At 49.8% G+C, this 24186-nt stretch overlaps 1 protein-coding gene across 6 annotated transcripts in view; it reads left to right on the forward strand.

Moving 5' to 3' along the window:
• The window catches only part of SNX19 (sorting nexin 19), a 123589-nt gene that overhangs the window by 26518 nt on the left and 72885 nt on the right, over positions 1 to 24186 (forward strand). For 2 of the 6 annotated variants that reach the window (XM_075774836.1, XM_075774838.1), the window contains exons 11-12: positions 10641 to 10737; positions 12032 to 13649. In XM_075774836.1, the coding sequence (XP_075630951.1) occupies positions 10641 to 10737; positions 12032 to 12106 (172 nt within the window). In that variant the 3' untranslated portion in view covers positions 12107 to 13649. The remainder of the gene's footprint in view (positions 1 to 10640; positions 10738 to 12031; positions 13650 to 24186) is intronic. The other 4 variants (XM_075774837.1, XM_075774840.1, XM_075774843.1 and 1 more) reach the window with 4 other exon arrangements.

Consider the following 24186-nt stretch of genomic DNA (forward strand, 5'->3'; position numbering starts at 1 on the left):
GGAAATAGAGAATGTCTGAAAATGAGAAATTCCACATGAAATTTAAAATATTACGTTGAAGAAAAAATAAAGGGAGGAAGAAAAACCTGATACAATGACTGCTTGGGTCATGTGTTATTCTGGATTAGCTCTGCTGCATAAAGATCCCAAACACCCTATGAAATCCATTACCTACAAGTGAACGTTTCTACAGCATGTGATGGGGGGATCAGAGCTGAAGCCAAGTTCCCCTCTGTAATATCCACCCCGGGGTAGATTGGTCCATTTCCAGTGTCAACAGCCAGAGGATTAAGCGTTTATCTCTGTGGAACAGTGGATAATTAATACCAGATCGAACTAGGGGCTATGCTTGAGAGAGCTTGCTTGTGACTCTATTTGTGACTGAGCGTGGCTTTGTTATCTGCAGGCGAGTTACGGGGAGTGGGAGGATGGTTTTTTTGCTTTCTGTACCGCAAGGTGCAGGCATTGCCTCGGTGATATGTGCCTTGTAGCAGAGCATCGATAGCTACAGGGCTTTGTGCCGGGATGGCATTGGGCTTCCCAAAGGAAGCTGAGGGCGAGTTCTTCTGTCACTGCCACAGGCAGTAGGGATTAGGTGACCATCAGGAGATGTCTTCTTCCAACCGAATGCTGGAAGAATGCAATTGGGATGCTGTGATTTGCCATCTTCTGGATTTCAATGTAAAATCCAGGCTTTGGCGCTTCTGGCTTGCTTGAAATAAATACTGTTATCCTGGCCGTGGTCCAGTTCAGGTAATTATATTCTTCCTACCTTAATGCTACTCCAGCCCCCTGTCTCCACTGGATATGCTATACTCTAATTCCTGTCTGGAACTTGCTTATTATGTTACCAAGTCTTTTTATTATTTTTTTTCCCCTGAGTACAACTTGTGCACAGAGCACTAGCCAGCCCCCATCACTTTGAGCTGCTAAAATAGTCGAGAGAACCAGTCGTTTGACTGTGCCTGGTGTTGTCCTGGAGCATCTCTCCTGCCTCATAAGCCTGGTGAGCTGGGAAGGCGGGTGACACAAAAGGTGAGAGTAAATGTGGCAGTCCTGACTAATACAGTGAACTGCTAGAAACCTGCTCCTCTGAGTGTGAAAACGGGAGGAAACTCAGGACTCCTGGGTGGTTGTTTTACCTTCCCATGTTGCCATTTCTTCAAGGATGTTGATGACTAAAGTGTGTCCTTGCCGACACAGAGGTGAGGGAAGAGTCCTCCTGCCTTCCAGGAGAATATTGGCTGTGTCCTAATGTAAATACATCCAAACCTCCCTGCTAATCTGGTGGGGCAGTCCTGCCTTGATTTGAGGTTAGCACCAGCCCTAAGAAACCCTGTTTCCTGCAATACATGAGCGATGCCGGCTTTGAGTACCCGGCTTCCCTTTTGGGGTGCAGCTTGCTTTACATCTCCTGTGACTGATGCATTGGGTTGGTATTTTTTTTCCCCCATTTTGAAAAGTATTTAAAGTTGCCTTCTTTCCTTACCCTTTCAATTATGTTCTCTTCATCTCCTGGCCTTGCTGAGCGGCTGAAAAGGTTGCTCAAGCAGTACTTGAGGAGAGCGTCGCGCAATTTGGCGTACTTCCTTCCTGTTCCCAGGCCCCTTCGCTCTTCCATGGCCCTTGAGGACAAGGGGGCGGTTTGAGGGACGTGCTGGAGGAGGGACAGCAGGGGTGAGGATCAAAGACTGTAAACCACTGTTTAAAAAATATAATGCCCGCCGCTTCTTGAGTGTCGCATCTGGCGGAGCCTCATTAACCTTCTGTTTCCCCCTCCTACTCCTTTGCCCCTGAAAATCAACAAAGCCAAACATAACAAGTTGCCTTGATTGAAGGAGGCTGAAGTGTGTGTGCTTAGTGTGAAAAAGCAAAAGCAAAGCCATTGGCTAAAGCCCCTTTTCCATGCAGGCCACTTCACATTTATTACGCTAGAAGACGGAGCTCTTTAAATCCCGATGCTCTTTATAGTTGAGCTCTTTAACTTTCTCCCTTCCTCCCCTTGCAGCCTTCATTCTCCCCTTGTTCCGCTCCTTCCGCTCCACTCTTTTCTTTTTTTTTTTGTCCTGTGAGAACGAGTCTTTTAATCCCCTTGTACTGCAGATTAAAGCTATTATAGCCTCCCCAACCTGACATTTTCTCAGAGAGGCTCACAGCCAGATCTTTATGAGTGCTCTCTGTCTGTCTGCTGCTGCCTTTCTTCTCGGCACACTAAACCTCCGTTCCTGACCTTTCCCCGAAGAGGGAAGGGCTGTAGCGTGCAATCCCATGTAGGCAGAGGCTGGTCTCAGCAGGGTTCAGGGTGCAGGAAATTAAGACCCATGAAAATTAACAAGTAAATAAGGAGAGAAAAGATGATGGGAATTGAGACGGAACCAAAGCAAAATTCAGCGCCTGTGGGAATCAAAGGCCGGGCTCGGGTCTGAGTTGTGCCCATGCTCCTGTCTTTACGAGGAGCCAAACCATAAACCTGGGACTTGTTTTTAGTGCCAGATTGGCATTACCTGAAACCTAAGCTTCGCCTTTGGCCCAAGAATAATGGATCCAGGCAGCTTGAAGTACACAGGTAGATGTTGAGTTTGTGAGCTTTCAGGGACAGGAGTGACTTCTAGTACTATGGGGCTCTGTCCCCGACAGCAGATTCCTTAGTATTTGTCCTCAAATGATTGTAGCTCACCGCTGAGATTGCAGAGCGGGTCGGTGTGCTGGTGCTTGCCTTGTGTGTGCATCCTAAAACCACAAAGGATCAGGGTAGCTTGCCTAAAAGTGCATGTGCTGATGGCAAAAACATCTTTCTACAGCACTTTCTGCCTCTCGTCATCAGTCCTGCCACGGCAGGGTGTCCTGCAAATGTCCCAGAGTTCTTGGGGAAGCACTGAGGAAGGTGAAAAACTGGCCCCGAGGTACCTTCCCTAGAGAAATGGTGAAAAATTGACCCCTAACAGGCCCCCTTTTGGGTTTGTGTACAACATAAGGATGCCTTAGTGAATAGGAGAGGTGTTTTTGAGCAGGGAGGAGGCAGTTTGGGTTCCTCTGCTCTCCGACCTCCTGCGTGAACATGGCCCGGTTCTTCTGAGCCACTGTTTCACCCAGCTGTAAAATGGAGTTGATAACCTGACCCAGCGCTGTGCCAACGTTGCAAAGCTCAGGGTGCTGTGCTAGCCCATTCGGCTTGAACCGCAGAAAATCACGCGATACCTATAGCAAGTGAGTACAAAAGGTCAAGTTTTGGTCCCGCGAGGCTTTACTCGCATCCATTTATACGTGGGTTGTGTTCTACCTCCCTGGTAAAAAGACAAACAGAGAATTTGCTTATCTTTATAAGCACCTTGAGAGCAAAGCGTGGGGTTAGGAGATGTTAGAAGGGTTGATTCAACGCCTCCAGATTTTGCTAAAATAGGCAGTGACCACATAAAAGATGATTTCCCATACTTGCTGGCCGCAGCAGCGCTGCGATGAAAAGCCAACTGACGGCATTTGTGCTCTCCCGTCCCGCTCCCGAGCGAAGGCGAAGGCCGCTGGGGGCAGCGGCGAAATTGCTTTCAAAGCAAATAATAAAAGAAGTGCAACTGTCCCTTTTTGGGAACTCGTTTCGGGGCAAAAGTTCCCCAGGCAGCTCAGCTTGCCGATAATGAAATCGAAACAGGAGTTTGCCCCCGGTGGGGCCGTACGTGTGAAACACTGCCATGTCGAATCCGTATGAATCCTCCGCGAGGAAAGCCCCAGCCCTGTAATTACTGGTTTTCCAGCAAGCAGCCTTTTCTTTCTCTTTGTGTGGGCCCGGTTCCCCCCTTTCTCTTCCCCCCCCATGTGTGCATGATAAGAGGATATTTGTAATGAAAATCACTGGGTAGAAGCGGAGAACAAAAGCGGGGGCACAGCGCGCTCGCCGGTGGGGATATTAGAGGCGCTGGGCTCCCACCTCCGTCCGGTCTGCTCTCCGCTGGGAGAGCTCAGTGGGCACGGCGGGCTGGGGAGGCTCTTATTAACCTTAATCTGCAGCAAAGGGCTGAAACCACGCCGCGGTTCGGTTTCATAGCTACAGCGGCTCGCTCCCAAGCGTGCAGCCTTATGAAGGGACAGTCTCCCCAGCAACTCTAATGCGTTTTTACACCATACCGTCTAATCTGAGGTAGAAATGTCACTGCCGTCAGACCCCAGGCTGGCAGCTCCCAGCCACGGCTGCGCTGGTAAGCACATATCCAGCTTCAACCTTCTGGTTGCTGGGGTGAAAGGGCCTCTTTATCTCTGCGGGGAGAGGCAGACGAATCCTGGGCTCAAACAAGGGACCTGCTTTTTATTTTATTTCCCGCCCCCCCCCCCCCCCTCTGGTTCAAGGGCTCTTTATTATGTCTTTTAATTCTCAGCTGTGAGTGGGAGGGAGCAATAAGGCTGGAGAAGTTGGGGAAGGAGGGGGGTGGAGGGAAGAAAGGCCCCAGCCACCAGTGTGTGAAAAGAGAAGGCGGCGCAGGGATTAAAAATGTCAGCTTCATGGGAAGTACTTGATATTTAATAGCTTCACTCGATTGCTGCAGGACGCTGACGCACACAGCGCCGTAAGGGCGGCCGTGAGCCGTGTCCCCTGGAGAATTGATGCAATTTCTGGGTGCCTTGGGAGCTATCCCAATGCAGGATGGTGAGAAAAAGCCACGGTGAGCTGAGCTTGTATTACTTCAAAATCAGGTTGGCAGGTTGGCGGCTCATCCCTTCTGCATCTGGCTGGTACAGGATGCGGGACGCCCCGCTCCCCACGCAGCTAACCGAGCTGAGCTGTCTGCCCGCTGCCAGCTGGTAGCGTTTGTGACCTGTTTATTGCAAAAATGCAATGCTGGATGGTCTCTCTGCACCATGTTCTCTAGTTTGCTCATGTTTGTGGCCACTGCAGGAACTGAGGCCTTTTAAAGCATTAACATTCTGTAATCTCCTCCACCGATGCTCTGATGCTATCTGCTGCCCGTGCAGCCAGGGCCGCTGGAGGAATTCGTTTGTGTGACAGGAGCGTGCTCCCATGCTGGTAGGGATCTCGTCAATGTTTTTGTCTGATTAGGCTAATAAAGATTCTTAGATTCCTCCCTCATCTCCAGCATGCACGTGCTGCAAACACCAAGATGCAAACAGCATGCTTTATTTCTCACTCACGTTACCTCCCGTGCCCCTCCGGACGTGGCCTTGGGAGAGGAAGTTGGCTGTTGGAACAATTGAATAACTCTGAGAGGATGGAGATTGCTTCTTTTGTGACAAAGTGATGAAGATGAAGCGACCAGAGCTTTCTCAGTGTGACCGACTGGTAAAGAGCTTTCCCAGCGCTGTGCTTCATCACTATCTCAAAAGGCAATGTGCTTTTATTGAACAAAGTCTGCTCTGGGCTCTGTACGTTCCATGAAGCTCATTAAGTTTTTGCTTTTATCCGTGCAAGCGAATTCTAATAAACTAGCTTGTGGCTGTCAGTTTTAACACATCCTTGCAGCTTTAGCCCGGATTCACGTGCATTTCCAAAGCAGCCCTTACGGACCACCTGAAAATCCCCCTATCCCTCCAGGCAGCAGCTCGAGATGGCATTTGGCAAGGTCCCTGCCACCACCTGCATGGAAAAGCAGGATGCAGGGCCTGTCCATCTGTCTTGAGGAAAACAGCGTCCGGGGTATAAATAGGCACGATGGGCTGTGATCCTTTTTAAGGGCTGTTCTTCACCCAATATGCTCCGCCAACAAAAATAACCTGTTCCACCCCCTTCGGCGAGGTTCACCTGCAGCCCAAAAAGCTGCATTAGAACAGCGTGTATTAAAGTCCATCACACATCAAGGGCTTGAAAGTAAACACCAGCGATGTCTCTTTTTGATCACATTCCTTTCCACGACAGGCTGATGATTTCCAAGCCAAGAATGTCACTAACCTCTCATATTTCTCCTGGTCATTTCTGTCCTGAAATTGGAACGCGGCCAGAGGCAAAAGGGGGTTGAACGCCCTCATGTCAGGGATCCAGATTTAAGAGACATTATCTCATCGATAGTGAACAACAAGGCCGGCACGCCGTCAGGCGTGATATTCCCTGGAAAGTTCAGCGTGCGTGGTGAGGGACACGGGAAGGCAGGCTTAACTCGCAATGCTAAGCTCGCGCTAGTCGAGCCTGGTAAGATCCTGGCTGGCAGCCTCAGCGAAGTATCTCCGTCAAGTTGGAGAGCGTAGGCAAGGGAGATGGAGGATGCAGGAGGGCTGAGGAGGGTTGCACAGCAGCTAGGAATGAAAAAGGGAGATTGCACGGAGGGAAGGAGGGGAAAAAAAAAACCAAACTGCAATTCTTTATTGTGGTTTGAGAGGAAAATTGTGTGGGTGAGAGGAACGCAGATCAGGTACCCTGAAACATCCAGGTACAAGATTAGCACGAGGGAACAGGACTACAGTCGCTGCTTTTCTGGGGTGGCAAAGATGGAACTAAAGCTATATCTAAAGCTACTAATACCCTTTAAAAACCTCCTTAGGCTTGGACTGTAGATCGTATTGTCCTTAAGTAAAAGTTCATCTTTTCTGCTTGGCAGCGGCTGTATTTAGCCTGGAGTGCGGCACAAGCACTGGCAGATAAGAGGTTTTGCAATCTGTCAGCCCTCTGGATCATTCCGGGGGAAAACTTCAGAAGGACCCGATTTCATCACGATGTGAAATTAGAAAGTGGTTGCGATAGGGGAAGAAATCACTTGGGAAAGAACAGGGACAGCCTCATAGGAGCAAACCCCCCGCTAGCTCCGTGCCGAACGGGTTAAAAGTGCCAGCTTTGAAACCCGCAGGTGTTGTAAGCCTTGCAGCCACTGCCAACGTTGCGACGGCACATTTGCAGCGAGCATCCTCCTGAAACAACCTTAAACTGCCAAAGAAGTTGGCAATTTAAGTTCAACTGCCTGTATGGTTAGCGCTTAGGAACCCCAGCACTGCAGCAGCAGGTCACAGACAGGAGACACCTCCCTTGGCTTTGAACATCCTTTGAAGGGCTGCAGCCCTTCGGATGGTTTTTTTTGGGGAACAAATTGAGTGAAACCTGGTAGCTCTTGAAATAATGCGCCATGCTCTGCGGCAGCAGGTCTGAGCTATCAAATCCAGACCTGCTTGCCCGGAGGATAAACCTTTCACCTGCACGATGTCCTCGCGTGGACCCCAGCTGCTGTGGATGGAGTCAGGGGGGCAGACGGGGCACGAACATGTCCCGTCCTGCCATGCCCACGAGTGGTTTCTCCAAAATGCTTTGGTTTGGGAAGCGGGCAAGCTGCAAGGTCTGGTCTGCCATCACACCTACTCTCAACCCTGCTCGTCAAAGGGATGTGCAGAGAGACATCTGCTCCTGGAAATATCCGCGAGAGGGAGCTTCGGGGCTGTCCCTCAGTGTTTTTTCCCCAGGCCAAGCTGAAGCACAAGATGGAGCTGTTGTCTCAGCCATCGCTGAGCCTGAGAGGGACAAGGGAAAGCCACCGTGGACAGGGGGACACTCGTGAACCCCACCACACCGCCCTGCAAGCTAAAGCTCTCTGCAGGACAGGGACCAGGTCCCTGGTGGGAATTTCTCCCAGATTTGAGCCCATTTCCAGCCCTGCTTCAGGGTGAGGCCAAAGATCTGCCCTTCCCCGTGATAATGTCCTGCCCCCAGGGCTGAAGGGTCTGCGTCCCCGAGGGTCACAGCATGTATAAGAGGTAAAATAAGTCTCATGACTTTGCTCTGCAGAGACACGAACCTCACGGTGAGAGGTCCTAGGGATGGGGAGAAGAAAATACAGAGAGGGGGTGTTGGTGTCCCCATTCCCGGGGGGATGCCGGCTCTGCCGGTGATGGGGATGCTGGATACGGAGCGCCCTTGCTCACGCAGAAAGCTCCAGCCTGGGTTTGAAGAAAATTTTCCCATGAAAGATTCCCTGAAACTGGTACGTTCCCACAAAGGGCTTTGATTTCAGCATATCGACATTTTCCAATGAGAAACCATCTCGTCGGAAAATTCCCAACCAGCAAAGAGAAACTCCCCAGTGTATCAGGGGAGGGATACTGTCACACGCAGCGGGAATTTAATACCAGTGGAGTCTTGTGTCTGGAGGCTCTGGGTAAAGAAAGATGAAATGGAGCCAGCACCATTCATGGCAAGAGGGGAAACCGTGAAGTCCTGCGGTTGAGCAGCTTTGCTCTCTGCAGCCTGCTGCCCGTTCTCCCAACACTTTCCTCCTAATATTTCTCTTTCGTCAGGGCATCGCTGCTTTCTGTGCAGGCGGAGGGTGCAGCGTGCAAGCGTTACAGACCGGAGCCAACGGGAGCACAAGCTGAAGCTCCAGTGGTTCACCCTACCTTTGGTAGAGGACTTGAGCTAAAGGGGGACCACGCAGCTTGAGATAATGGGAGAAATTGAGATGAACAAATGACCTGCTCTCAAACAGACCTGATGGTCACGTATGTCCGGTCTGGTGGCTCAAGCAGGCTGGAGGAAGTATTTGTGTGTGCTATGGAGACAGCTCTTCTTGTTAAAGTTTGGGATTCCTCGAGAGCAATGACAGGGCAGGTGCTTGCCCCCACGAGGGCTCTTTCTGATGGAGCACGGGACATTGCTGCGAGGGTGGCCTCTGGCTCTGCCTGCCTGGGTGCTGCGTGGCTGGAAGGATATGATCCGGGTTTCTGGCAGCTCTGGCAGTCGGTGAGGAGCTGCTGAGGTGCGGGCAGGCAAGCCAGGGTTTGTGGAGGCAGGGATGAGAGCGGACTAGCTGCTAGCCCTGGAAAGGACGATGCCATCCTCTTCCTTCATGGAAAAACAGGAGCCAGGTCCTGACCTGGCCCTCCACTCTTAAAAGTAGCTCAAAATCTGGCTCTTATTGCTTCTCTTCATTAATATCATCACTGACCGCAAAGGGGGCATTAACCTCAGGCGAATTCGCACAGAGATGAGTACCCTTCAGGAAGATTTTCAGTCCTGCCGTGTGATACTGGTGGACGTCCCATGCCGTGTATCCTTAGTGGGATAGAAACGATCGAGCAAGAGACTTGAAAGCACAATTAGGTTGTTTAACCCACCTCTCTCTGCCCAGGGGCTCCTCTTCCTACACCGAGCTCGATTCTTCTGTCATGCACCAACTTCAGGGTTGGTGCACAAGAGCTGAGGAGAACAGACTCCAGCCACAAATCTTCTCCAGGGCTTTGTCCAGTCTGGTTTTGAACGACTCCCCCGAGAGGGCTTTCACCAGCCCTCGTGGGATAACGTACCACAGCCTGCTAGATCTCTGATGGAAAGCGTGTCTCCTTTCCGTGGCAGGTATTCCATCTGAGCTTGAAGGCTTCCTTCGCTCTGCTTGTTTTCCTGGTGGTTGTCTCTCCGGCAGAGGTTAGCAAGTCCCTTTGTGAGGCCTGCACTTCTCAGATGTTATGTCTGGAAGTTTGCTCTGTTTTTTTGGCTAGGGGGCCCAGGGTCTGGAAGTAGAGAGGCTTTTATGGGAACCCAAGTCCCCTTTTGACACGACTTCCTCGTGCTTAAATTTCAGGTTGAGTTACAGACTTGAACATTTTCTGGTTGGATATCTTTCATTGTCAAAGGGGATTAGGCCAGTGATTATTTACATGCACCTCTATTACACAGAGTCTGTTTCTTTTCTTTTTTTTTTTTTTTTCTCTTCCCCCATGTAATTCTACATAATATGTAAACGTTGACTAAAGCAAGTCCCATAGATGGGGGAGAGGGAGCGAATGAGGCTCCCGCCATGCAAAGTGAGTTGGGTAGATCAAGATCTCTGAGCTGGAAGATGCCTGTAGGGACGATGCTTCGCAGAGAGCATCCTCTTCCTTCCACCCATGGATGCCATTGCCCCAGCGGCCAGATTCATCCTGGGGCATCACCTTTCTCCGGTGCGGTGGAGCTGGTCACGGCAGGAGGCTGAATGCTTGGCGCGATGGGCTCCTGGTTTCACCTCGGGCAGCTCCTCTGGAGCTCTGGCTGTTCCCCAAGAAATGGGGATAGATTTTTTAGAACCCAACATGCATGAGTTTTAAAAGAGGTTTTTTTATAGACGTCCCATTTACTCCTTTATTTGGCTTGGGAGCCTGCAGTGGAACAGATTTCTTTACATATCCTTGAGTGTTATTTGATTAAGGTTATGATTGCTAATAAACACTTGGAGTCTTTTCTCCTTCCCCACCACGTGTAACTCAGGATAACTGTTGCCTGCATGGGAGTACACCTTTTTATATCAGTGCAAGGGACCAGAGTGCTGACTCTGCTCTCCTTTCATCAGTTTACCGGTGTACTGCTCACTCCTGATTTATTCCAGCTCTACAATGTCAGAGAAAATAGAAATGGGAGGCGTGCCAGGAGTGATTCTGGCACCAACACCAGTTTACTTCCTTTTCCTTCGCTTTGCCGTTTACAATCACAAGTTCTTCTATAAAACAGCTATGAGAAGAGCAGACATTGCCCAGGAGTAAGAAAACTCGAAGCTGCAGAATCAAACTGACAAAACCCAAAATCTTGTTTGTAGTGTAGGAGGGAGAAGCAGGTTCTGCTTGGAAAGACAGAAAGAAAGAAGTAGGGACCCTAGAGGACTCTGTTCTACCTATCGTCTAGAAAATTAGCGTGTTTCTTTGTACGGTTAGGTTTTTGCTATGTAAGAAAATATTTTTAATTTTTTCAGGGAGCAAAACAGAGGAAGTGATACAGACATTGAAGTTGCCCAGCATCACCACAACTGCAGCCCATGGGAGATCTTCGCCAGTGCTCAGAGAAGGCTGGTAAGTGAATCATAGCCAAAACCAGTGACCCGTGGACTAAGGAAAGAGGTGGTCAGGCTCAGATAGGGGTATGTAGATTGTCTAGAGAGAAAGAAGCAGAAACTCAGAGGCTGCCTGTGGTCACCAACATCTGGGCGCCGCAGAAGCTTTAAAAAATGCTGAATATGCCACGTGCAAGGAAATGAAAATGTGCTGGATGTCCCCAGAACGCAAACTCCATGCTCTGCGCTGGAAACGCACGCTGAAAAGCACACGTGGGTTGGCCTACGAAGGGCACATAACCCCCTCTACAACCCCTGCATGCCGGCACACTACGTCGCGGGTGCGTGCATCCATTTACACACGCCGCACGCCCTCCCGAGAGCACGAGTACCACCGTAACGGTCACGACACGTCTCTCTGATGACCTTTTATGAATCCCTAAGAGCACAGAAAGCTCCCTATTTGCCCCAAACCTTTCTGCTCCCCTTTCCCCCGAAGGCTGGGGGCCTTGATGCCCTTTTCCTGGACGTCAAGCACAGTCGTAATAAGTCTTATGCTGTGCTAATGAAAAGCTGTGTGGGCTAGTCCCTAATTACAACCATCAGTTAAGTTGTCAGAGGGAGCTCTCGGCCTCGGTTCTTTCTTTATTAGACTTTGGGCCTTGATGAGCTGCAATCAGGCATGAAAGTGCGACCTGAGCAGAGCCAGGGAGGTCTCCACTCCCCCGCCGAGCTCGGGGGACTTTGGTACTAGACCTGATTTCTCAGGTCCGGGGCTTCACCTATTGCACCGCAGGGAGGGAGCTGGGAGCAGAGAGGGAGAGGAGAAGGAGGAGGAGGAGGAGGAGGAGGGGGGAGAGCTCCACGGGGCACGCGATCACCCAAGGCACAACCAGCCATCTTTCTGCACCCCTGCATTTGCTGGCTTTTTAGGGTCTTTGTCGTTTTGAAGACAAGAAGCCGTTGCTGTAACTCAGCACCTCCAACTTAGGCTTCCTGCATAAAAGCTTTAGGGCTTTCGGCTATGTACGTTTAATTTCGATACAAACGCTAAAGCAGGGATGAGTCCAAGTCACGGTGTCTTTCAGCCACATCTGGATTTTGAAGTGCCCCAAAGGATGTTGTTGGGGGACTATTTCTCCACGCAGTGGTCCCTTTAAATTTCACACTAGACCCAGTGGAAAACAGACATGCAGATGGTGGGGTTTAATGACAACGGCCCCAGTTTATTTGAACTGGGGTCTTTATGGGGAGATGTGTTTGTTTTCTTAGACCACACATTATTAACTAATCCCTAGACTTTGTTTTTATAGTCGCATTGTGAGCAACTTCCCACTTTTCGCCCCTTTCCTCCGTCGAAATGTCTTTGGCTCCACAGTTGTGTGTAAGGCATCCCAGGCTGCCGCTCCTCGGGATGGATTTCCATTTCTAACTGGGAAAGTCAGAGCACCAGACTGGGAATTTCCTTGTGCTCTTTGGAAATGATCAGCTACAGTCGTTACGCATCCCGTTCCCTCTTTGTATGAAGGGGTAATAATATTTCTTTTGTCTTCGCTGTGTATTGGCCCCATGCTTATTCCAAAACCCAGGTCTGTCTCCTTTTCCCAACTTCTCCTCCTCCAGGACAAGACTGTTGCTTGCCGGATGGCTGTACTGGAAGAGAAGAGCCCATTTCCAAAAGGCCCAAAGTGAAAAGCTTTACATTAAACCATAAATACCACAATAAATACCTTGCAGTTGTGGCTGCAAGGGCCGAGCAAGAGGCAAAAGCCAACGTAGGCTTGCCACGGCCGGCGTGCCCGGGAAAGGGATGGGGTTTTGGGCAACGGCTTCTCCTCGCCAGGTTTCCCACCTGCGCCTTTTGCAGAGAATCTCCTCGGATCGCTTCCAGCCTTCGCCTGACAAACAGAAATCTGAAATGAAACAGCCTGTTCTGGAGGGATCGCGGGGGTCGGGGAGGAGGGGGGTTCTGTTGTATAGCCCCACGCAGCTGTTAATCACCAAAATATCTCTGGCTCCCAGCAGCTGTCTGGTGTTTATCTTAGCCTGGATATCTACTGGCCGAGCCCACGGAGAGCAGGCTGTGCAGCCAAGCTAAATACAAACGGAAGACAGATAATTTGCACACAAGGGCGTGCACATGTATTTTGTGTGTGCGCGTGCACATCCGCACGCGTGTGCATATACACGCAGGCTTTGTTCATATCCCTCCGTGCACGTCGGTGATTTTTGTTTGACACGAACGTGTCACGTCGCGGGCGCGTTGGCACATATGAGAAGGGAAGCCTAATGTATACGAGTCATACAGGTGTTTTTGGTGCGTGCTTCCAGGTACACGCCTCTGACTCAGATAAGATCTCTTGCAGAGTAATTCCCTGTGCTTTCTCTAAGCCTTCTGAAGCTTTTTAGATAAAATGGAAAAACACAGAGCTTCCCAAGCCTGCCAGTATCAGTCGGCCACAGAGGCTTTAAAGTGCATCTACCAGGCCACCTGCAGCTGTTTGGGAAACAAGAAGGAGGATGAGGGCTAACAAAATAAACTGTCCCACCTGCAGAGGAGGAGGAAGAGGTCAACCTTCTGACTCCAATTAACCTGTCCTCACAGGGGTGTGAGGGCAAGGAGTTTATATAAGTCAGGCTCAGGGGTGGCTGGGTGTTTTGGGGAAAGGGGTGAGAGGAGTGGTTTTTCTGGCATGTTTGATGTCCTCTTGGTGGTAAGAGGCTTGCAGTGACTTAGGAGATTAAAGACTTCAGGAGCAGCAAGGAGGATGCGAGTGTGTTATGCCTGGCTTTTTCTGAGGACTTATACTTTTCTTTTTCCCTGCTTCCAGGTCCTTTCTGTAATGGTCAGGTCATCCTGAGCTATCGTGTAGTGGCTTGGGGCAGAGGAGAAAGTCCTGGCTAGACCTGAGTTGCTGCTTGTATGATAAGGTAGGATTTGGGTGAATTTATGGGATGGTGGGAACCAACCAGAGTTTTCTTCTACTGAATTGTCAACTACAAGTGTCCAGAGAAGCCCAAGGTTGTGTTGCTGAGTGTTGTGAAGCTTCAAGCGAAAGGATTTGCAGTTTGTATTTACCCAGCAGTTGGTTGCAGTTTTAATGTTGTTTGAAGGAATGCTGGAGGTCCTCGTTGCTGCTGACTCTCCCCTGAGGTTTCGAAGGCCGTCAAGCACTGGGACTTACAGGCGTTGGCTGTACAGGATGGTGTGTGCCTTGGACTTTTCTGAGCCCCGAGGGAGAGGCTGAGATCTTGCTGCTTCTTGTGCTGAGTTCTCCAGGGGCAGCTGCACAGCATGAGCTGCAGCGCTGGCTTTTGGAGGCTGTGGGTTTTTTGGGAGGTGGGAAGCTGGAGGGCTGTGCTGAGCTGTGTTTTGGGCTGTGCAAGACTGAGGGGGGGGGCAGGGGGGTGCATTTGCTTATCCCCAGTTTGCCTCTTGCTCTCAGAGTACAGCGAGTGCCTCGTGTGGAGATTGTGCAACAAAGGCCAGGGCTTCTTCCAAAGCAGTTTGCCTTTCTTGGCTGTGAATGCCCAGCTCTCCTTCAGGTCCAACTCTGGTATTTATCAATTAACTTGCTCCAGATCCTGGGAACAGCCACAGCTGTCCTTCCCTTCAGCCCAGAGCACCCACTTCCTTCTGCCTTACCTCATCCTGCAATTTCTGTCCCACAGGGCACCCTGGGCTGCAGCAGCCTGTACATCTGTCCTGTCTTCTGTGCACGCAGCAGAGCCTCAGAGGATAAAGGAATGGAAGGGAAAGAAGCCAGTCACCCAGGAGCAGTGTTTAGGCAGAAACATGCTTGTGTTGTGCACCTGGAGAGAGGGGGGACGAGCTTGTGGTATGGGAAGAAGTGGTGCAGGGAGCCGGGGCTGACACGAGGGTAGCAAGCTGTCAGGATGCTTCTGCTGGAGGCTTGGTGAAGAAAAGCACGAGAGAGAGGTTGTAGTGGCTCCTGGTCTCACCAAAAATGACAAACCCTTGGGCTCTCTAGCCAGAGCCTTTGCTGTAGGTGAGAGACTTCTCCAAAGGGAGAGACCAGCTTTCTGGAAGGCAGAGGACAGGAAGGGAGGAGTTCATCTGGTCCAGACTCTCTAATAACGAACTAGTCAGCTGTTTCTTAATGTGCTGAGAGGACGTGGGAGCCCATGGGTTTGCTGAAATGTATGTGCAATGATTGCTCCTTCTGAAGAGCCAAGAGTCTCTTGAACAGCAGAAGCACGGTTCCCTTCCTCTCCCCCGTGAAACACGGTGCTTCGCTCGGAGCCAGGAGGGGCAGGGTGTTTTGGATGGCCACACACCAGGGTTAACATGCTGCCCCGAAGACGGGAGTGAAGATGGGGAGGGTTCAGCACTGGAGAAACACTCTGCACAGAAAGACTGCTGTGCGTTGGGGAGATGATGCTGGAAACAGCTCAGGAGGCATCTTGATGACAGGCACAGCCTAGAACTGTGTCTGCTTTGGGTTTTTTCTTGCAACCTTATTTCCAGCTTTGTAATGGGGAGCATAACCTCTGGCTTGGCTTCATGAGATGTGCCTGCAGCAAAGCTAAATAGAGCTGACAGATTGGGGGTCTGCTGTTTCTCTGGAGCTAAGCACAGCATGAAGGAGGTCTGGAGGCATTTCTTGAGAGTCCTGACGCTCAGGATATATCTGGGCACCTGCAGGGCCGGTGCTGGTGGTGCAAACAGAGTGGCATGTCAGCCTAGTCCCCTTCCCTCCCCAGAGGCAGAGGGACACCTCAAATCTTGAGGGGAAATTCCCAGGTTTGGGTGCTGTGCAAGCAGTGGGGTGCAGAGGGAGAGTGGCCTAGTGTGGCCACAGAGACAGCCCCTGCCAGCCAGAGAGCAGAGGGAAAGTGGAACAATAACATTATCCCCTGGTGATGGCTTCAAATTGAAATCAGCTGCACATCCCCATCCTGCCTGCTGAAAGCAGAGGGGCTGGGAAGACCTGCCTAGAAGGCTGTGGAGCAGCAGTAAGGTGATATGCTGAGAAAATATTTGGTTCTTAACTGCCTGAGTGCTGCTGCACTTCCTCAGCTTCCCACGCCATCCTCCGTCACCATCACCCGTGTTTAGGGCATCCAAACGCCATCCCAATTTAATGTGCGAGGACGGACCTGTGCCCCCTCCACCACCCTTGGCGAGGGGTACCCCGCACAGGGCTTGGTACTTGGGCACTGGTGTGAACCTTTTTGGCCAGCTGCCACCCCTGCCCCCTGTTTTCTTGGGGAGAACAAGCCAGAATTGTAGCCCAGCTGCTGTCAGAGGGGGTCCTGTGGATATTTGTGTCCCAAAATCCCATCTTCCTTGCTGAGCTGCTGAGTTTGTGTTGTTCCTGGTCCCTGCGTGTGCAGGGAGCAGTCATCCTGCCCTTCTCCGTCCTCTCGATGTCCCTTTGCTCACGTTTAGTGCCAGTTGAGGACATTCGGTAGCCCGCTGTGCAAGTTGCCATGAGATGGCAACATGCTTCCTGTAGACAGGGCGATGCTGCCTGCTTTAACGTGCTGGAATTTAAACAAAATGGTGTTTTCAAATGGAGTTTGGCAGATTTGGTTGCAGGAGACAGTAACTCCCTGTAGTTAAAGGGCTTTTATTTTTGAGAGAGGGGATTCTCCCTTTGAGTTAAGCTTGCAGACTGCTGAGTTGGGCATCTCTTACATGCAGGGCCTGTATAGAAATATATTTGAGCCCCCCCATACCAGCAGATCCTGCAGTACCATCAACTTCAGTGTGGTTCTGCTGATGCCTGGAGGGGGAGAAGGACTTCACACTGGAGTCCACTGGCACTGGTCCCAATCAGGATCAAGGTCACTTCTATTGACCTGAGCTGTGTTCAAAACAATTGCTTAGGTGTGAAAAAAATCCACTGCCTGTTCCCTGGGCTTCCCAGTCCCCACCCAGTGTATTTTAAAAATATTCTTAATGAGCTGTCATTTTGGCCAGGGCTCACTTGACGACTTAAGGATGGTGGTAACAATGGGACCACAATGTCCAGGCAGAGGAAAAAGAGCAAGGGGCTTTCTGCTGGTTTATTTTCCACCCCCCACCCCCTGCTTGCTCTTTGAGTTTTGTTTTGAGTCCTGCAGTGATTTCCAGCAGCTGGCCCCAGCTATCATCCTGATCGTGTTGCTCTGGGCTTCAGTGAGCCGGGGGAACTTGGCAACCCAGCAGCTGTCCCGGAGCCTGAGCCATGAATGAGCTCAGAGGGGGAAGGAGAGAGGCTTGGATGGGAGAAACTGTATTTGTGGTGGGTTTTTCTTTTTTTTCTTCTCAAGTGAGAGGCTGCCAGTGTTGACTGGATCCAGGCACAGCCCGAGCAGGTGCTGTGTGTGCTTTGCCCTTCCACGTTTCTCCTCCCTTGCCTGTGCGGGAGCACAGACCCTCCTGCAGCGCTCGGGGTGAGGGATGGTCGCAAGAAACACCGAGTCCAGCCCGTATCTGACCCATCGCTGCAGCGCTTGGCTCCGGGCACGGCTCACACCCGCCCTGAGAACTCCCACGTAGCTCTGCCAATGCTGATTTGCAGCAGGTCTTGGCTCTTTCCACTCTGATGCCCCACACAGAGATATTTTTTTTCTTAAGCTGTACTTTCAGACTTCAGCAAGGCGACCTGCTGACAGCCTGCCTTATGTTTTATGCTACAGAACCTAAACGAGAGAGCTGTGTCTAATGATGTTTCATTTGACTGAGATCCTCAGTGGCTCTTGCAGCGTCCTGCTGCCCAGCACAGCATCGTCCCTTAATATCAGACCACACGTAATAGCCCAAGCTGGTGTGCTGTGTGATGCTATGAGGATATTTTCTACCGTGCACGAGGCAGGGATGAGCTTTTCAGCCCCTATGCCATGCTCGTGTCCTCAAGCATATATCTCGGGCTGTTGTGACGTGCAGGGGTGCATGTTTAAACAGTTTCCTTAAAATAATCTATATAGACTCAGTTAAGTTGTAGCACAGTGTAAGGGTGCGATCCCTGTCATGTAGAGCCTAAAGCACTCAACAGCCCTAGTGACCCCCCACTAAAAGGTGGTTTGCAGGAAAAAAGCAACAGCCTGGGTCTGCAGAAACTGCTGGACCGCTGCTTCTGAGTTGGTGTGTTGTGATCTGGGTGCAAAGAAATGTGTTATGCTGTTCTCCTCAAGTGCAAAGAGTTTGGCAAAGTGCTGCAGGCTACTGCTTTTAAATAGCTCATCTTTAAATAGGTTGCTGTCTCTGTTACCAAGGGCATGTTGGCTTTCCTGGAGGGTACTGGAGGTTTCATTTTTAAATGCAGTCACTTTGGGATTCTTTGGAGATGTTGATGATGTGTGGCAGGATGATCTCCAGTACACGGCGTGCGAATGGTAGAAAAGGCTGAAACCAAAACTCCTGTGAGACCGTGCATGCCGTGAGCTTTAATACTCAAGAAAATGAGGGGCTGTTTTTCTTTCCTCTGGGCTGTGTCAATGTATCTTCACTAGAGCTCTGCTCTTCCCCTTTCCTCGCTAGCCTTGGCTTCCCTGACTTCTGATACAAGCTCCTTGCAGCACACTGTGATCCTGTGCAGATGCAAGGTTGGTTGCTTTGCCTTCAACTTAGCCGTCGGCATCTGGAAAGCTCCTTGCTTGGACCTGTGCGGCAGTGGCCCGTGTGTGTTATTCCTGACCTGCGTCTTGCCTGTTCTTTACATGGTGACGCTGTTCTTCCATCCTTTGCTAGCCTCATCCCCCAAAATGAAGTTCTGCTGGACCTCTCAGCTTTGATTTGTGTTGGTTGCTGCAGGTTGTATCAGGGATGATGCTCTCCGTGCATTCCACCCTACTGCTGTGCTACAGCACATCTGCCCTGATGGGCTGCGCTCCTGCTGCGAGATCAGATGCTCACGCCGCACTGAGCGGGCTGCCTTGCTTTTGGAAGGGATAGACTAAGCAGGCTGAGCCTAATGCTGTGGTCTAGTGGTGTTAAATTGGTGGTTGGGTTTAGGCTTCTCGGGGCTCGTTTTCTTCCGAGCTCTGCCCTTTGGGGCTGCGAGAGAAGGGTAGGCAAACCACAAAGTGGGTCAGTGGCAAGCACCAGGTCATGGCAGCGTTCAGCTGTGCGCCGTAAATGAGCGAGTCTGCGGGTCTGTGAACAAACAACCTTTGATACCTTAATGGTTATTGCAGATGCCAGGTCCCTGCGTGTGTCTTTCCAGGCATCTGCACTCCAGTGCTCTGGCAGGGAACAGGCCAGGAACTAGCTCCAGTGTTGGAAAGTTAGCCAATAATTGTATGTGGAAATAATACTTCTGGGTTTATTTAGATGCAAGTGCCCTGGTGCTCCTTTGAGGGCATGTGTGCTACTGGGCAGTTACAGTGACAAGTTTTTTGCGCCTGAAATTGCTTTTTCCCAGCTGTTTGCTGTGGGGGTGGGAGAGGTGGGCAGAGATGAGGGATGTGACGCTTTTATAAGCTGTGGATGTGACCTGATTGAGGGGAGGTAGTTTTAATTCTTCAGCGTGGTGTGAAATTGTAGTAGTGAGGTCCATGCTTGAAGCAGGTGAGTGCAAAAGGGGTTGTTGGATGAGCTTGCAGTGGTTACTACAAGAGGGCCAGATCTATGTTCTCTTGGTTGTGGCTATAAACACCACAGATGCTTTAAACTGTCCGGTATGCGGCTACTTCTGCTAAGATGAAGTCGAAATAGGAGTTTTAAGGGTATGACATTGAACTTTGAGTAAGGCTTTGGCTCTCTCACAACTTTCGTCTGCAGTCGAGGTAGCTCCGGTCTCTGCGCTGCTTTTTCTAGCAATAAACTGTGCTTTGAGGTGTACAGAAGAGCGCTAAAAACTGAACTCCCTGCAAGTTATTTCCTTTGAGCTCTTGATTGCACTATAGCACATACATCCCCTGTATGATCCAGGATGGATGATGTTCCATCCATTTCTTTTGAATACCTTGTGGATCTCTAACAGCTGCGAGCAATTTATTTTGGATATAATCAGTTAATGTTTTGGTGAAGTGCTTTGAAGATGTACAGCATCCTCAAATGCTGAGTATTGTTTCATTATTATTACTATTTAACATCTCTCTGTAGCTGAACTACTGTCAGACATCCTCACTTAATAATGTATTTGGTGTCTGGATCTCTTCTGCAAAGGCAGTTTTTTGGCAAAAGGGATGGTGGAATGATATAATAGAGTTTGCAGTTATATAGTACCTGTCATCTGAGTCCCTCAGCATGTGTTACAGGCACCGGTTAGTTCTCACCGTGTGGTAGGGCAGGCTGGCTATCCATCTCCACGCAGATGGGGAGGCTGAGGAGGAAAAGCGTGACCTTTTTGAGGTCACACAGGAGGGGATTAGACCCAGATTCTCCAAAACCTGCTCTCCCCATTGCACTTACACAGTGCCCTTTCGCTGTGACTATGCCACTGGCCTTATAGGAACCTCTCTGGCTCCTGACAAAGGGATCTGGTAAATGCTATCTTATGTATACTTGTTTTGGGTCAAGAAGCATGCAACTGGGGTTTGCTGCCATGCAGAAGCTTGTGCACTGTGGAGGTTGAAGCCCAAGGAGGCAGGAGATGTACAGGGTGAATAGGAAAGCAAGAATGAGTGAGTTCTGAAGCCGTGCAAGTTTGGAGTATGATTTCTGTCATCTGGGTATGGCTTATTGTCTTTGCTTTTTCTTCTTGTGATGCCACCTGGAGAATAGGCATGGATTATGTTAATTTGCTTTCTGGCTGGCCAGATTGCTAACAGAGCTCTCCAAAGATCTGCTGCTTGGGATCCTGTGGGACACTAGTCTGACCAGGGGCCACCATCAGTATAAATCACCCTTCTGGGGTGGGTCGCCAAGCAAAGCAGTGTTGTGAGTCTGAGCTGGTCCCTCTGTGTCAGGGCAGAGCAGTTTTCCTCGCTTCTCCTGTGGCTGTTCAAACTGATTGCTGTTAATCCCCCACCTTTCACCAGAAACAAAAGTGCTTAAAAATTGAAGAGGTGATATTAGGAGATGCAGCCGTGGGACTCTAGCAGGCAGTCCGTCAAGTCTTAGACATTAACATCTAGCCTAGAAGACTTGGAAAGCAGCTTTTCCCCCACGTGCATCCCCCAACCCACCCCAGAGACAACATATAGCATGGAAACAACAAAAAAAAAAAAAAAAATTAACTGGCGCTGCTATTCTGACAGATAAAGAGCAACTCTTCATAAAGGACCTCTGTGTTTTTTTCTTCCTGCCAAGAATCATTTAAACAGCGGTCATTAGCGACTTATCTTTCCTAAAACACTAGCGAAAGCTGACATCTCGGCGAGAGACGCCATCAGTCAATGTGCCGTGGTGGGGAACAGCTGTCTATAGCTACAGCTGTTGGTACCCTATGTGAGTGAATCCCCCTCCCTTAGACACATGCTGGGACATGGTATTTACAGCTCGCTCCGAGGCTCATGTATTACTCCTAGCAAAGCTAGGGATGACTGACAGTCCAAACAATGCAAGCAGGGAAAATTCCTCTTGCTTACTCATAGTTTTTGCAGGAGCTTTATCAAAGCCCTGCTCCTCCCAGGGAAAATTCTGCCTGATAACTGAGCATTACAAACAGCCCTCAGCTGGGGTGAAAACTGCCCTAAACAGCCATCAGTGGGACTGGGAATTGGGCTGCATATCCTGAGAGCTATGGAGCCTGTTAACCACTGGCAGTGTATTTATCTTCCTAACATGCTTGTTAAGAAAACAATGCTGTCTGCATATTAAAGGTAGGGAATAAAGAGACGGTTAGCTGCCCTAAAGTTTCCTTGCTCCCTCTGTCTCCAGTTGGTGCTTTACTGGGGTCTCTGAGTTGCACTCGAATGTCCCTTGCTCCCCGTTTCGCTAAGTGCAGGGACTTGAAAGGGATTTAAGCCGGCTAAATGTGGCCCTTAAGGATTGCCTCCAAAATGCATCCCAGGGAAAGAGATGCAAACCAAGGTTTTCAGACCTCGGCCCCTTGTAAAAGTCCACGCAAAAGCCTTGCGGGGGTAAATCCACAGATTTGCCAGCTGAGGGTTTTCAGGTTCCTTGTCTGTGGCAGGTTTATGCATTAAGATGTCTACGGAAGGCAATGCTGTGCAGCTCACCGACCAGAAGAGATGATCCTGAAGTTCAGGACTGGCAGCCTGATAAACTGAACCATCCTAGAATTTGCCTGGAACTTTAGAGACTGGTTTTTATGACTGTTAAACTTGAAACCAATCAAGCCAGACTTGAAACCTATCTACTTTCTGAAGTTTTCTTTCCTTGCTTGTTCAAATACTGGGAGGTAAGCCAGCTCTGGAAATGAAGTCACTTTTGAAAATGGCTGCTCTCCCCAGAAGGAGACTCTGAAAATTCCCATTGTAATTTAAAGTGATTTTTTTCTTTTTCAAAAAAACACATCTTATGAACTTGGCCCCTGAATCAGTCCCTCCCAGCTGTCCTCAAATTAAAAAGAAGGAAGAAAGACACTGGCACTGCAAGACTTTTTTTATGATACAAATTTTATTGCGTAGGATTCAGCGCATTGACAGGCTATAAAAGTTTATTGAAAGCAGATACAGCCTGTCAATGGCTGACCAATGCCCCTGGCTGGGATGCATCCTCAGGCTTCTGGTGGAGGGATCTGGTTTTGTGGGGAGGTTTTTTTTATTGCATTTTGACTGGGTCGTTGCTGGGGAGAATTTCCTTCAGGGGCAATGCCCCACTGGGAACCACCAGCATTGGCAAAGGGGTGCGAGTCGCTCCTGTGCAGAGGTACGTGGTGCTGACAGGTTTTGTGGCGAGTCTTTTGGGGCTAAACACATGCCTGAGGTTGTACATGCAAGTAGGTCTTTCTCTGGCAGCTAGATTAATATTCTTATTAGTGCAAGGCCAGCCTCCGATGCTTCTTCCGCATCCTGTATGAAGTGTACAAGCTCTTCTGCAAAAGAGAAGCATCCACATCACCAAGCCTGCCAGACAGAGAAAACCAAGGTCTTGTACTGTTACTTGTGTGCAGACAGCACTTTCCCTTGGGATTCTTCTGAACTTGGAAGGGAGCTTTTCCTATGAAAATTACTCTTTGTTTCAAGGGAAGGCTGGTTATTCAGCTGAGTTGCGATTAGCTGGTTTTGGAGTACAGTGCCTTCCCCAAGCCAGGGCCAAAGTAGGAGGGGATCACAGCTTCATCTGCAAAACAGGAATATGGCTAGATCTGCTGATTGTGGTGGTTGAAAACTGAAGTAGCTGAGATGAAGAATCGTGCAGATGTTCATAAATGCCTGTGTGCACACCTTGCTGGGGTGCGTGAGGCTGCTGATCCAAAACATCACGGCGAAGGTGATGGAGGCAAACTGAGGCTTGCTGCTCTTAATTCCTGCTTGCTTCTGCAAACTACCTGGTACACCTGTAGCATGAGTTTAACTCGCTGTGTGTGGATAGGAGGAAAGAGTTGGAAGGTGTTGATGATTGCCCACCAAAGATGGTGCCCACTCATCCCTCTGGGGCTTTGTGGTTTATGCCAGGAGCAGCCTTTGCCGGTGACTTGGGTTGTTGGTTTACCTACGTATCTCCTGCCCCTATTAAGAAGGCAGCTTCATGTTGAACTGCTGCAGCAAAGGTTATCAGAAATGGAGTCATGGTCCTGAAAGTGGCGAGCTGGGTGCCAGATTTGCTGTGTCCACAGGTCAGTGAACTTAAATAACTATATGCCTCTGAGACGTTTCGGAGACCCTGAGCAAAAAAGGACTGTATCCAGTTGCCAGATCCCTCACCTTGTTGGCCCGTGCCAATTTGGATGCGCTGTCAGAAACCATTTGCTAGTGGAGCCGCATTAGGTAAGAACCCTGTTTTTGTATCCACAACAGTGTTGGATCAAGGTTGCCGCGTGTCATTTCATCACTCTGGCAAACTACAGGCTCAGGGCTTGGAGTGTGGAACCTTATTTTTTAATAAAGGAAAAATCTTTGCACTTCTATTCCGCATCTGTCAGCGATCTCACTTGGCTGAGCCCTGGAGGAGTTCATCTGGCCCTCATGTTAAGGAAAACCAACAAATTAGTACAGATGTTTTTCTGAGAGCTACGGGGATCAGGGATCAGTGATTTAATACTGCCTGATATTTGATAGGGGACGCCCAGGGAATATGTGCTGGAAACCAGGAAGTAATATTACATGAAATCAAAATATAAATATGTTCCTAAAGGTTTAGGTAATTTTTTGCAATTTCCCCTTGTACAGTCTTAAATGAGGTCTCTCCTTCACCTCCTGTTTTCCCTGCACTTGTTCATGTAGGAGGCTTGTTCCTCTCAAGCTAAATTCAAAAATCCGTTGCCTAAAATGGAGGCTTTCCTTGTGTTCTTGTGGGCTTTAGCTCAGCTGACGAGCATGCTTTAAAAAAAACCCCACACACCAACATGTTTTTTGGAGGAAGGAAGGGAAACTCAGAGGCGGGGGGGGGGAAATAGCCCTAACCACCATGGGTACAAGTTTGCCTTCAGGAAGTGTTTGGGCTTTG

This window comes from Balearica regulorum, chromosome 23, assembly GCF_011004875.1.
Source record: "Balearica regulorum gibbericeps isolate bBalReg1 chromosome 23, bBalReg1.pri, whole genome shotgun sequence".
Classification (NCBI taxonomy): domain Eukaryota; kingdom Metazoa; phylum Chordata; class Aves; order Gruiformes; family Gruidae; genus Balearica; species Balearica regulorum.